The following is a 15,538-nucleotide window of genomic DNA, read 5'->3' as shown; positions in this document are numbered from 1 at the left end:
GAAGTAATTGCAAATTTTCATCCATCCGCTCCTAGACATGCAAGAGAAAATGGTGAATGCTGCTGGTCAAATTTATCCACCCCTCCCATGTAGCTGCTGTATTCTGCAATTGATGTAGGACAAGAAACACATTCCTTTTTTTCCCTTTCTTGTTTTGTCTGCTTACAAACGTTTCCTCTGGATTATGCATATTACTACAAAGTGTAACACGTTTCTTTCCTGTCTCTCCACTTGGAAAGAGAAATGTCACTTCCCATAGCAAATCTAACTCCCCAAGCTTCAAATTTTCATCTGCTGTTGCTATTTCTTTTGGAAAAAAATTTTTGTGGGTAAAATGGTTCCACATCCCATTCATAGCAGTTTGACAAAAGTGGTAAATTAGCAAAAAACTATCAAAAAACAAACAGTATCCTCCATTGTGAAAAGACAGAGAGAAGGTGAAAGAATAACATTTTTTCCTAGTGGTACACTATCAGCTTTAGTTTTTCTTTAATAACTTTGAGTGTTAACATATAACATATAAAAACACTCCATATTATAAACATTTTGAAACCCCATTTTATAGGTTTAAGCGGCATGTGTGGCTTCAAAGAACTTTATCCCTTGGAAGCCACCATACTGTTGTCAGTTGATAAATATCTGCTGGGATTGGAGAATTACTGTGAAAACTTTATTCAAATGCAATAGCAGAAGTCTTACATTGTATAATCTGACATAGTTAGATTCATTTCTTTTTGGCGTGTTATTTTTGCCATTTAAATGAACGTGCCTCAGGATTTTCAAAAACCTTCTCAGAGTCATCACATAAGCAATTATAGAAATGTGGAAGTTGGTGTCTGATGACCAGTAAAGACTACTACTAGCTAGGCTATGAAAATCCATTACTGCTAGCATCTCTAATAAAGCTTTCAGCACTGTTTTTAGGTTTAGTGAAGTTCCACCCTATGATGCACACTCATGTGATTCTAAAACCATCATATCAAGAAATTCCTCTGTGAAAAATTGCAAGAAAGTGTCTAGAGGGTAATGCAAATTCACAGGAACTCCTGGACTAAATGCTAGGAAAAATGTTTTGAGTGTTATATTGACATGGATTCATTCCCTGCTTAAAAAACTTCAGACGATACAGCAAAACTACAGCCATATATTAGAAATTTCAGAATCTGATTCTGAACTAGAAATATGTACCAATACTTCATTGTTTGACTGAACTTAGTCAAAACTCAGTTGTGTTTGGTGGTCACTGGTGTGCCTCTGGAAGATCCCAGTAGAGCATCCTCCACATATGAATTTCCTCTTTGCTCAGACTTGGAACTGATGTCATGGAACACATCTTCCAAAAGAAGCTGTTCTATCTCAGAAGGGCTAAGACCTGTTTTTCCCCACGACATTATTACCTAAATAGTAAAAAAATATTATTTATACACTGAGGTGACAAAAGTCATGGGATACCTCCTGATATCATGTCGGACCTTCTTTTGCTGGCGTAGTGCAGCAACTCAGCGTAGCATGCAGAAATACTGAGCCAGACTGTCTCTTTAGCCATCCACAGTTGTGAAAGTGTTGCCAGCGCAGAATTTTGTGCACAAACTTAATCTAGATTATGTCCCATAACTGTTTTATGGGATTCGTGTCGGGTGACAGAGGTGGTCAAGTCATTCGCTTGAATTGTCCAGAAAGTTCTAACAAATCGTGAACAGTTGTGGCCTGGTAACAATTCCATCATAGTTTGGGAACGTGAAGTTCATGAATGGTTGCAAATGGTCTCCAAGTAGCCAAACATAACCATTTACAGTCAGTGATAGTTTCAGTTGGACCAGATAACCCAATCCGTTCTGTGTAAACATACTCACACCATTATGGAACCACCACCAGCTTACACAGTGTCTTGTTGACAGCCTGGGTCCTTGGCTTCATGGGGTCTGTACCACACTCAAATCTTACCATCAGGTTTTACCAACTGAAATTGGAACTCATCTGACCAGACGATCCCATATGGTCAGGGGCCCAGAAGAGGCACTGCAGGTTATGCCTTGCTGTTATGCAAGGCACTTTGCAGAACTGTCCTAAAACATATATTCATCATATCTCCCACATTGATTTCTGCAGTTATTTCACACAATGTTGTTTGTCTGTTTGCAGTGACAACCCTATGCAAACACTACTGCTCTCGGTCATTGAGTGAAGGCCATTGGCCACTGTGTTGTCCATGGTGAGAGATAATAGCTGAAATTTGGTATTCTCTGCATGCTTTTTACACTGTGGGTCTCGGAATATTGAAATCCCTAACAATTTCCGAAATGGAATGCCCCATGCTTCTAACTTCAACAATCATTCCATGTTCAAAGTCTGCTAATTGTTGTCATGTGGCCATAATCACATCAGAAACCTTTTCTGATGACTCACCTGAGTACAAATGACAGCTCCGTCAATGCACTGCCCTTCTATATCCTGTGTACGCGATACTACCGCCATCTGTGTATGTGCATATTGCTGTCCTGTGACTTTGGTCACTTCAGTGCATCACAACGTTGCAATTGTTATACAAGCATGTAAAAATATGATACAGAAGCAAGAATGGTGATTAAAACTATTTACTGAATTCAATAATAAAATTTTGAAACTATTTGCTAGAAGTGTCAAGTAAATACTGAAGTACCATACCTCATTTCACAGTGATTAACAGTAAATACAGTTAAACTGGAGGCAGATTATTGTTAATTATCTATACTTCACTATAATATAATAAAGTGATTTAATTTTATAAAAAGACCTACAAGCAAAATTGGGACACAATCAGTGAACTGAAAACTGAGACTGCTTTGAAGCTACTTTATCAGCCACAAAGTACAAGTGATACTATCTGTTGGCAAAACATTGTAAGCTCATTAAGGTTGCTTTGTTGGCCACACGCTGTTCCCGTGCAGGAATTTATAAAAAGTTTTCCAGATGATGCCAGAATGACATGTTAACTGATAATAGACCGATTGTTGCGCATTGTGTGAGGTCATCACAGCAGCAGTTATGTTAATCAGTTGCTGATGATGAAGACAGTTGAGATTATCGTCAAAAGCTGGAGTTCTTACTTTGACACTGCAAAGATGAAAAAAACCTATTTTATACAAATATGTTGTCATGAAACACTTTTTGTTTCCATTTTTCTTCTTGGTCCAGATCAGGATGCCTGAATCATTGAAATAAGTCTGTAGACTCTTTGCATGGACAGTTTTTCATACTTTTCAATTAATTTTAGTTTGTAATAATTATATCAGCACAAGTGTACGTGAAATACTGTTGTGTTGCAGTGTTGTGTAATATTCTATTAATTTAAAGGAATTTCATTCCTGTAATGGGATGGCATATTTTTAAAGCATTCCCACAGGGAATAGGAGTTTACCAGGAGTAATTCCTTCAGCCAGGTTTTAAAATGTAGTTTTCTCATTAACTAAATTCAATTCTTGTAAGTACTTACTGAAAATGTACATAACAGGCTGCTGCACACTTTCAACAGCTGATTTTAAGGGACCAATGACTGAACTGCAGCCAGCCATGCATTTTGTAGCCTTGAATTTAAACATGTGTGCTAACCTAACCACAACCTCATGATGTGCAATGTATCCGAAAAACGGTGATCAACATTTTGCGGCAGAACTAAAATCACGATCACTTTGTTTATGACGTTAAGGGTTAACCTGTATGAGCTAACTCAAGATAGAAATATTTCAATTACAGCACTAAAAGCAAACTGTAATTTCTCACTGTTACTGGCTACACAGGCTGCTGTGTTACCAACTGATGAGCAGTCCTGGTTGTCTCTTGGTTGCAGATTATAGGTGACAACCAGATTCCACACAAAAAATGAATGATAGGAAGAAAGTCAGAACAAATAGAAAGGTCAATACGGTGATGAAAATAATATGGCAGAGTATTGCTAATAAAATTTACAATTAATTGAATAAAAATAATAGTGTGTTCTGATTAGATTTACAGAAATAAAAACATTTCTTTGCATTTAATGAGATTCAAATGTATGACCTTCCGCATGTCAGCTTTATCGCTAACCACTGCACTACGCCATTATACTGTGGGAGGTTGTTGCATTTATGATTATGGTGCCAGTCACAATGATTAATTCCAGCCTTCAAAAATTTGGCTTCATACTATGTGCTGTGAAGCCTGTAAAATGTAGTTGCTCTCTGTGATTATAATTACTGTATATGTGACCATGGATCATGTCTTACGCAGAAGAATTAAGTAGTGATTGGTTACTGTTGTGTATGAAACATCAGCACCTGTGTGTGTGGAGGGGATAATCTTGTGTGATGAAATACGAAATAATAGGACCAGACCCAGGATTCGGAATCCAGACGCATCAAGAAAGAAAGATGTACAAGGAATTGGAAGTGAACTGACTAATTGTGGCAATTTGGCAACAGCGAATGGTTCGGGCGTGATGTTGAGTGCTCTGATAGGAGGAAACCAGCTACAGTGCGTGGAATGTCAGCTATCAGACTATAATAAACATTTCCTTTATTCGTGTACACACTGGATAGATGCTATTGTCTCTCATAAACAGATTCATGTTATGCTGCTGTTTCTCAAACAGATTCATGTTGTCAACCGCAGTTATCATAAGCTAGTGTATGTACTGGGATGTCAATGTAAGAATCCAGAGCTTACTAAATAGAGACCCTCTGTGTCTCCCAGCTACCCTCAGTGTCACAAGTCTGTTTACCTTAACTAAGCGTACCCCCATTGCAGGACAGTGGAATATCATTACAGATTTTATTGCAATTATGCCACTAAACAGTAGCCATAAGCCACGAGTCGTTTCTCTGGAGAACATTGGTTTGCTGTATAATTTGGTTCCTAACCTGAATATGTAACATTTTCACTTGGATTAATCATTAACTAAACAGCGTCTGGTTATCTACTACAGTTTAAATCAAGACAGGAATGGTCATGTGACAATTTTGAAACCAAAATAAACTTTGCACATGATTAGGATTACATAATTATACATGATCTCTGACTGTGATAGTTCAGTATTGTATGAATCCTCCACATTGTGAAATAGAGCTTCAACCTTTCTTGGCTTGGGACTGGGATACGTTTTTGAAAAATTTCCTTCCAATCAGTTTGATAAGCCTGGAGGTCAATGAGGAACAAGTTCCTGACAAACAATATTCAAAATGTAATTAATGACTGAAGTAAAAGTTACAACTCATTGTGTAGTTGAGACACTGACTGGTTGATAGGCATGCAATCAGGGACCAAAACATTGCTAAGCTTTTGCACAATGTTCTCAAACAGAGTTGACTACACATATAAGGGCAATAAAAAGTTTTCATTTGAGAGTATTGCTGCAGCATATAAGAACATAGTGCAACTCCAATGCGGGTATATAAGCTCCAACATGTAGGCAAGGGATTAGTGTGGTGTTCATGTCTTTCCAACTTGCAAGCAGTAAATATGGAATCGTGAACTGTGGGAATGTTATTACCAAAGCGTTAAAGCAGGACGAACGTGCTGTTAGTCTTTTCTTGGCTGCCAAAGGATAAAAACTGATAGACATCCATCGGAGGGTGACGAATGTGTATGAGGCATCGTGTATGTTTTAAACCACTGTTGTGGGTGGGGTTCGGCTGCTTCATGATTACGCACGTCCCTATATTGTAGATGTCGTAATACAGAAGTTACACCACCTGAAGTGGGTGACAACATGAGCACGCGCGTTATAGTTCTCATTTCTCCCCATGCAATTATCATGTATTCAGTTCTTTAAAAAAGGTGTTGAAAGGTCGACAGTTCCTGTTGGTTGAGGATGTGCAGCAAGCAGTTATGGACTTCTTGACACAGCCGGACACATTGTTTTACCATATGTGTATCTTCAACCTTGTTTTTCGATGCGATGATCACCTTAATGCTCTCGGTGGTTTTGGCTTATTGGCATACTGATTCTGGACTCAGATTTGAATGGAAACTATTTATTGCCTCTTATATAACCTGTCACCACCTCCCCAATCCACTTCTAACATGACACACATGTGTACAGTTTTAATAATAATAACAATAAAATATATACAATGCTTTAATATAATAGTAATAAATTGTTTAAATTTCATAAAAATCCAAAATATTTCAATGTATTGTTATTAATTTGCTTGCTGCAATAAACAGTAAATTCCTTTAACATAGTGTCCAAGAAATTGCAATTCAGAAAAATACAGTCTATGAAAAGAATACATATGAAAATTTGTGATGTACTTGTGTCACACAATTAATTTAAAAATTACAATAGCAACTAACTCAGAACTTTGATATCATAATTTATGCAATATAAAATCAAAGTGTGTATTCACGGCTATAATTATTTCAGTAAGCACTTCACTTTCACATTTTCTTATGTGGGTACCTCACCACTTGATATTTAAGTCTGTGAGAACAGCTAAATGGTCGATAAGGTTTAAGAGAAACCATAAGAGGCAAATTTTTAGAAATTGTTTTACAATTTATGGGTAAAGTGATAAGTATCACATTCATAATAATGACCCACATACTTATAATTCAGTATGTGAACACACAGTGCTGTTGCCGCATTCACTTGTACAGACCACAGGAGTCTATACCCACATGTGCATTTCAGCTATATAGGTGCTCAGTGGAGATGAACCGTGTTTGGGTACTAGTCAATTATTACTGAGAACACTGGTATTCCATCACAAATTGCGCTTCTTGATTTTCACTGAGAAGCTGTTTGAGAGTTAACAAATGCAGGAAGGTAATTGTAGCATAAATAAGTGTTGTATCATATATGAATACTGTAAACAGTGCTTTGCCTGGAAATCAAAATCTGGCAGCATCATATGAAGTGTCAGAAAGTTCAGACAATCCAGGCAAAGGACTGAAGATCAAATGGTTGCAAGGAGTACCTGTTTCTTGGAACAATGCAGCTTACAGTAAAACGACTATGTAATAGTTTCTGATTTCCATCTGTTTTTGTTGCAATCTCCAGTCTGAAGACTGGTTTTATTCAACTACCCATGCTATCCTACCCTGCATAAGCATCTGTCTTCATCTCTGCATAACTTTCACAACCTACATCCATTTAAACTGATTACTGCAGTGTAATGTTGGGTCTCCATCTACAATTTTTACCTCATAGAGTTCCCTCCATTAACAAATCGACAATTTGTTGGTCACTCAGGATTTCCTAAGTACCTTGCATTTGATAGTAACAAATTTCACTTTCATACTGCCAGTCAGCATATTATATCCTCTCTACTTTGTGACCATTTTCAGTCTTTTGCTGCCAAAATAGCTAAACTCATTTACTGCTTTCAGTGTGTAAATTTTTTGCTCTATTTCCCTCATCATTGGCTGATAGAACTTGACTACACAGCATTACCCTTGTTTTACTTTTAGCCATGTTCACTTTACACTGAGATTTCAAAAGTCATGGGATAGTGATATGCACCTATACAGATGGCGGTAGTAATGTGTTCACAGGATATAAAAGGGCAGTGCATTGGGGAGCTGTCATGTGTAAACAGATGATCCATGTGAAAAGGTTTCCAATGTGATTATGACTGCACAATGGGAATTAACAGACAGAATGGTAGTTGGAGCTAGATGCATGGAGCACTCCATTTTGGAAATCGCCACATATCCATTAGTACATTGTAGCGAAATTTGACACTAATGGGCTGTGACAGCAGACCCCTGATGCGAATGCCTTTGGTAACAACGCAATATCACCTGCAGTGCCTCTCCTAGGTTCATGACCATATCGGTTGGACCTTAGATGACCAGAAAACCATGATCTGGTTGGATGTGTCCTGATTTCAGTTGGTAAGAGCTGATGGTAGGGTTAGTGTGTTGCACAGATCCCATGAAGCCATAGACCCATTTTGTCAACAAGGCACTGTACAAGCTGGTGGTGATGCCAAAATGGTTTGGGCTGTGTTAATGTGGACTGCACTGAGTCTTCAGGTCCAACTGAATCGATCATTGAGTGGAAATGATTATGTTCAGCTACTTGTAGACCACTTACAGCAAACAACGATGGAATTTTTATGGATGACAGTGTGCCATGTCAGTGGGCCACAATTGTTCATGATTAGTTTCAAGAACATTCTGGATTATTCAAGTGAATGATTTGATCACCCAGGTTACTCCTCATGAATCTCATTGAACATTTATAGGACATAGTCGAGAGGTCAGTTCATGCAAAAAATCCTGCACAGGCAATAATTTTGCTATTATGGAAGGCTATAGAGGCAGTATGGCTCAATATTTCTCCTGGTGGCTTCAAACAACTTGTTGAGTCCATGCCGAGTTGCTGCACTACACCAGGCAGGAGGTGGTCCGACACGATATTAATAGGTATTCTGTGACTTTCGTCATCTCAGTGTATAACATCTTTTCAAGAAACTTCATTACACTTAGTTGATCTTCCAAGCAATTTGCTGTCTGTGACAGAGCTACAATTTCATTTATAAACCAAAAAGTTTTAATTTTTTTCTTCTTAAATGTTAATTTCCTTTCCGAGTTTCTCCTTGATTTTCTGTACTTCTTGCTCATTGTGTAGATTAAATAACATTGGAGATAGACTACAACCCTTTCCAACTCCTGCTTCCCTTGTGTCCCCTTAGATGCTAAAAAGAACTTCATTTGCTGCATTTTTGTATTTTCTTCTTCTGTCACCTAAATTCGATATCACGTGTGTTATGCAAGGATTTCAACTGGACTTTGTAAGTTTTGCTTTTTGATCCTCTGCGGCATTCACCACATCTCTCAAAGCTACGAAGTTTTTGTTCTGAAAACTCTGTATGCATCTGACCAGAAGTCTATTCTTCCTGTCATCACACTTACTGGATCTCACAATATCTAATGTCTATTTCTCTTTTGAAGTTCTCTAACCTACCTACCCAATTAAGGAAATAACATTCCATGTTCCATTCAGTAGAATGTGAGCTTTGTTTCTCCTGATGACATCCAATTGATTAGACCTGCTTGGAGGTGTGAATGGGGGACTATTTTACCTACAAAATATATTACTCAAGAGGATGTTATCATTAAGCTATACAGTAGAGCTGTAGGTCCTCAATACATTCAGCAGCTCTAGTTTCCCTTTGCTTTCAGCCAATTGCAGCACCAAAAAGCACAGCCATGTCGGCCAATGTTAAAAGGCCAGTTCAGTCAATCATCCAGTCTGTTGCCTCTGAAGGTACTGAAAATGCTACTGCTCCTCTTCAGGAACCACGTATTAGTCTCGCCTCTTGACAGATATCTCTTTGATGCTCTTGTACCTACCATAAGATAGAAATTACTGAAGCAGTCAGGTCATTCTGCAACCTTCAAGAGTTTCACAGATTTCTATTTATTAAATAATAAAAATCCTGCATAATATGGAGAATATCTTTCCATTCAAAACTACTCTCCACACTAAGTTAATAATTCCAGTAAATTGCTTTGCAAAATTGTTGATCCTTAATGTAAATATTTTGTCTCTTGTATCTTTCATTCGGTTTTGTCAAAGTATTGCAGTGGATGCAACTTCTGTTGAAAATGATGGGCATTATTTTTCACTTCTCCAGTGAAAAGTATTGGACTTCACATAAAATTTTGTTTTCTGTGTTTGTCTACAGTTCTACATTGACCCGGCAAAGCTGCTTCCTTTGCGAAGATTCCTGCCACAACCTCCAGGTGCTCCTAATCCTAGGGGAGGTAGAGGTGGCAGCAGAGGAGGCCGAGGTGGAAGAGGAAGTGGACGCGGTGGTTTTGGAGGTCGTGGTGGTTTTGGAGGTCGTGGTGGTTTTGGAGGACGTGGTGGGGGTCGTGGGGGTGGAGGTGGTGGTGGTCGTGGTTGGGGTGGAGGTGGTGGACGTGGAGGGGGTGGATGGGGTGGAGGTGGTGGACGTGGAGGGGGTGGTGGTGGTGGTGGTCGTGGGGGAGGTGGTTGGGGTCGGTAAGATTCTGTGTCTTCGACAAAGGAAAACACCCTTTTACAAATGTGATTAACTGGAGACCATAAAGAATTCTCATATAAAATGGACTTATAAATCATCTTTCCATTGACCATCAAAATGTAGACTTGACTGACCTATATCTTCAAAAAGAGAAAAGGTAATCAGTTGTGGAACTGAAGATATTCTACAATGAAACGCTGCTTATTGTGAAAACTGATAATTAAATATTTTAATTACATGTTAAACAAGTGTGTACTTTTTTTCTGTGGCCATTTTGTGTTACCTTTCATGCAAGGTACTTTTGTGATAAGAGCAAATACTTATTGCTAGGAAACTTTTATATTCTTTATTTATATCGTCTGTGTCTGTATCCCAAAGGTTAATAAGAGAAATAGGTCTCTATAAGATAAAGAGGATTTCACTGTTGCAAAAATCTAACTTACACACTGGATTCCACACGTCATCAGAGAAGTATTTCTGCCACGAAAATTCAGTAGATAAATACTGAGAACAAAAACATAGGTGTCTGTCAGACAAAAGGAAACAGATGTTGATAAATTAACATAAACAGTCATGTTGTTACTTAGCAGCGGTTAAGTGTAACTCAGTCCCTGAAGTGAAAAGCTAGAAGTGGTGAAAACTAATAAGCAGCTGTTGTATTATTATAAATTGTTTGGATGAAATTTCAGCTTAATGTGTAAGATACAGCGTAACAATAGACATGCCCTGGATTGTGATGCCTAGTGAAGTGTTGAGAACATTGAACTAACACCCTTCTCACTCTTGTTTTCTAGTATATGTATGAGAATGGCCAGTGATTTTCTTTTGTTAACTGATCCAGTTGTGAAATGAATTTACTCATTCTAATCACTTTCACCTCATAACTTGCATTGAAACTTACTGTATATTAGTATGTGTTCTGCTGTAAGTTTTATGACATATTATGAAGATGTTGAGGCACAGACAGGCACAACAAAAAGACTGCTAAACAAGTAGCTTTTGGCCAAAAGGCCTTCTTCTAAAGTAGGCAAAACAGACACAAATTCATACAAGCACAACTCTCATACATGTGACTACAATCTCTGGCCACCGAAGCTGGACTTGGCAATGAGAGACAATGGTCGTGTGTGTGAGACTTGTTCATATTGTAATTTTCCTCTTGTACTGTAACATTTTTGAGATACCAGTATACCTGTTAACTATATGGTGTTGTCAGTGCAAATGTTGTTGTTATAACAAATCTACTGTATCTAAAGTCACTGTGTCTAGGGGTATGACAGCACACAAGTTTGTGGGAAACTGGTATCTATTAAGCAAAATACTGAAAGTATAGCTAAATTCAGTGATAGAAATGAGGGAGAGTGAGAAGTACAGCCTAGTGGAATCTGCTGCATAACTGTTTATCATTTATGGTAAGGGATAATACTCAGAAGCCTTCACTAGACAAGTATGAATCTGTTGGCAATAAATCATACGAAAAAGAACTTTCATGAAAGTATGGCATTTCATTTTTTCAATTTGAGAGAAACACCACATGACAGCTTTAAAAAACCGCATAAACAAATTGACACTTAATGTAACTTTGTTGTACAACATGAAAAAACATAGTAGAAATGAAAATCTGTTGATATAGTTGTACTATGCTGAGAACATTTCACCTTGCCCTTGCATACACTAATCATTTTATGGGTAAGCCTTTATGTGACGTGTCTCTCCTGTAGTGTCTCTCTCTCTGGGTATTACTCACCTTTCATCATACACTCTTATTGACTTTCTGGATGATAGTAAAGAACCCTTTACTCATAAATCACACTTACAACAGTAACAGCCTAAAAAGAATTGTATCAGTTTTCCTAATAGTGCTCAGTGACATGTTTCAAATTCTTATCTGTAGTAATATAAGCTTCATTCTTAAACTGAAAATTTCTCTCTAACAAGATCCTGTATTGCTGTTTTGACTTTTTATATATACGAGGAAAGGGCAACACTTCACATAAACCTCTGAGCTGCATAGGTTGATGAGTGTAGACAAAATCACAAGAGGAAAAAGCCCCAATACCTGGTACAGTTGGATGTACCCTCTGCCACGCACTTCACCATGGTTTGTAGAGTGTAGATGTACATTAAAGCAAAGAATAATTTATTTAGTTTTATGATGGAAAGGTTTGTTAATTTTTGGGGGTGGTTGTCAGTGACATACTTTCAACAAAGTCACCGAAGAACAATCTTGGTCCATTTACAATCCATCCATTTGGCTATATGTCTTGCCCACCTCTATTTTAGTTTAGTTACTTTTTTAACTATGCCTTACACTCCAGTCCGTTCCCTGATCCATTTGCTCATTCTCCTGTGTACTAATTCCCAGCAATGCTTGTCTGTTGGTCGCCGATCAACCCAATTATTGGATAGTTTCTACGTAAAAACAAAAAAGTCTGGCAATGCCATTTGTCCATTCATACATTTAGCCAATGGTGGACATAAAAGAACTGTCTTCCTTGTGAACATTCAGTACCCTGTTGTTCAATATTTGATCTCCCCCCCCCCCCCTCTCTCTCTCTCTCTCTCTCTCTCTCTCTCTCTCTCTGTGTGTGTGTGTGTGTGTGTGTGTGTGTGTGTGTGTGTGTGTGTGTGTGTGTGTGTGTTGGGGGTTTCACGTGACTGATGCTGGCAAAGTGCTTACCAATGCAATGTATAACTTCCTACTCTCTCTGATGCTGTACCTCTTTCCATTTTTGCCTCCTCTCATACTCACAGCAGGTGGGTCCCTCTCAATCTGGGGTTTGAGTGACCTGCTGCCCCCCCCCCTCCCCCTTTTTTCCCCCCGCTAAGCTATCCCTCTTTACTCCCTAAGGAAGGAACTATTACTTTTACATACGTCTTTCAGCAGCACTGGAATTTTGCCTTCTGAAGGTAAGCACAGATCAGGAATTCTGTTTCTTAACATTGTTTGGAAAGGTACAATTTCATAAGTAATAGGCCATCCCCTTGGATCTGAAACCATTCCCCGAATATTCTCGGTCAACTGTTCTGATAATTCTTTCACCTGGGACAGAGTAAGAACATAATAAATACAGTCTAGAGGGTTGCAGATGTAGACTCACCACACTGTCTATAGTGCATGTAGGTGAGCAGCTGAGCTATACTTGTTCCCTATAAAGCAATCCATCATTGACAGTGTTACCTTTTTGGTGCTGACAGCTGTGTCACTTGAATATCTGGATCAAACATTGAGATCCACATTGACTGGTCCCCTTACCCTGACTAACAAGTAATGAAGCCACCAGCCCCCTCCAATGTTCATAATAGAGATCTTCTGAATCCATGCAGAGTATTATGGAATGGTGAGGGGAATATGAAGTCATTTCATGCAGTATTTCTATAAATCATATCAGTTCTCAATTTTTTCAAGAAGGGAAAGAACTTTAGAAGCTCAATATTCTGTTTCCAAGACAAATTCAGTTTACTGCAAACTGGGCTGCTCAACAGCCAACTGCAAAGCTACAGCCCAAGCAGTGCAGTGACATGTTTGTATCATGTGACTGTGGCATAATAAACAATTGCATGCAACTTGAACACTGAGATGGAGTACTGCTCATTAGCTGCACTTTACATGTGATGGTTGAGAAATTCTCAGTACACTTAACCCTTTCCAATTCAGCTTTCCTACTCACTGCATTCTCACCAACTCTTATTTATTTTACATGAAGGGAAATGTGTCATCCATAGTCCAACAGTGGATCTGAGAGGGTTAGGGCTTCATGCCATAGCTTTTGATCCCTACTGACAGAAGTGAATATTCATTGCAGCAGAAATTCATGGGAAGCACTGTTTAGCCATTGTTGTTTCTCCCCAGTTGTTGTATTACTGTTACCGAAACGCAGTGGAAGACTGGTGCACTTTCTTTTCTATACTGGCAACAATCAAACTTTAAATCTTCTCCTTTTTGATAAAGAAACCAATAATTTTTGATCCGTGTAGCTTGTAGGCTGAGTGGTTAAGTACCAGACTACAGGTCTGAAGGTTGGGGGTTGATGCCTGGTCAGTCCTAGGATAGCTTCTTTCACCTCTGGAAATGTTTGTTTACGTAAAAAATACTGAGTTGCATTGCAGTTCAGAGTCCGCGTTAAAACTATATGTTCCCCTATAAGTGGCTGTATAAGTCAGTTCAAAGGTCGGAAGGAGGTAGGGGTATACCACTTCCAAGTAAAGCACTATAGTGTTCAAACCAGATATAGGATTGATGACAGAATTACCTTAATTTTAGTGCAAAAGATTTTAAAAAAAAGAGGAGAGAAGCATTGATATTTTCAGGAGACACCCTGAAATCCTACCATAGTGACTCAGAAATAATGTTTAACAGTTCCAGCAGCGAAAGTTCGCTCTGTACAATAGTAGTGTGTTGGTACAACTTCAACATGAAAACAGCTTCAGTTCACTGACACAAATTTTACTAGTCCTTGGTATGATACATAAACAGAATTTGGTATCTACACACAGATCTTGCAGTTTGTGTGGAACCAGTTCACCAATTGTTATTACTCATACTGCTCGAGCTGGTGTGCTCTAAAATACTCATACCTTCCCAAGCATTGTGCTCAGCTCTTAGTTGTGTCACAGATGACTTATCTACTCTACTTTACAGAGAAGGCAACTGTTAGGTTTACAATCTTGAACAAGATGTGGACGTAGAGTAACTTGTAATTATTAATTATTAGTCAACCACTAATACAGCATGCTATGAGCTGTTTGTATTATATCACCCACAGATGTCATGCAGCCATAATCTTTGTCACAAGTAACTCACATGAGCCAGCTGCTTTGCTCATTGTTTGTACACCAAATTGAATGAATGCTTTCTGTATATGCTTAACACCAGTGCCAAATTAGCTACGTAGCAAAAGTTAGGAAATGCTGCAGTCCCCTGGGTGCAAAAAAATCTATAAAGTTACGTATGAATGGTATTCTATGTGCCATCCAGTGGAAAGATGGTGGTGTCGAAACCTACCATGAGTAGTAACAATTTTAGCTCATTTCTAAAAGTAAGCCCTGGGCACACCATACATTATCTGTCATAAGTTGACAACACCACAAAACTTACAAGGAAATTCCCTAATGTTGTATGAACTTGTCAACCCAGTCAATTAGAATAGCATTCTGTTGATTACCAGTAAGACAGTAATTAATGGAAACCATTTATTTTTGGAAGTGTACTATTACACCTGTTAGAAATTCCCTTTGTAGTGTATTTACTATTCACACAGTACTTTTGGTATGAGCTGTCTAGAGTGGAAGCTGCTTTCTTGTTGGTCGACTATTGTATAACATGTTGTGGTTTCACAGTTCTTGCGTGTCTTTTGTGTTGTTCCTTTTCCTATCACTGTGGGTTAATAGGGTGCAATACTGCTGTTCAACAACAGCAAAAGATATTAAGAGAGTGCTGCAAAATTTGCTGACAGGAAAATGAGCAGCACTGAAGAATAAGGTAAGTTTATTTGTTTTGTTTTTATATACACAAAAATTTGTTGTATATACAATGTATATAGCAATGTAGGTATAATTATCAGTGT

The 15,538-nt window shown here is 38.3% G+C and overlaps 1 protein-coding gene across 2 annotated transcripts in view; it reads left to right on the top strand.

The window, feature by feature from the left end:
* The window catches only part of LOC126249600 (H/ACA ribonucleoprotein complex subunit 1), a 120,480-nt gene extending 110,269 nt beyond the window's left edge, over positions 1-10,211 (top strand). For both annotated transcript variants that reach the window (XM_049951262.1, XM_049951261.1), the window contains exon 5: positions 9,651-10,211. In XM_049951262.1, coding sequence (XP_049807219.1) covers positions 9,651-9,974 — 324 coding nt within the window. In that variant the 3' untranslated portion in view covers positions 9,975-10,211. The remainder of the gene's footprint in view (positions 1-9,650) is intronic.
* The last annotated feature ends 5,327 nt before the right edge of the window (positions 10,212-15,538 follow it).

Source organism: Schistocerca nitens, chromosome 3 (genome assembly GCF_023898315.1).
Source record: "Schistocerca nitens isolate TAMUIC-IGC-003100 chromosome 3, iqSchNite1.1, whole genome shotgun sequence".
NCBI classification, from domain to species: Eukaryota; Metazoa; Arthropoda; class Insecta; order Orthoptera; family Acrididae; genus Schistocerca; species Schistocerca nitens.
The sequence above is the reverse complement of the archived record's forward strand: the minus strand, read 5'-3'. Positions and strand labels throughout refer to the sequence as shown.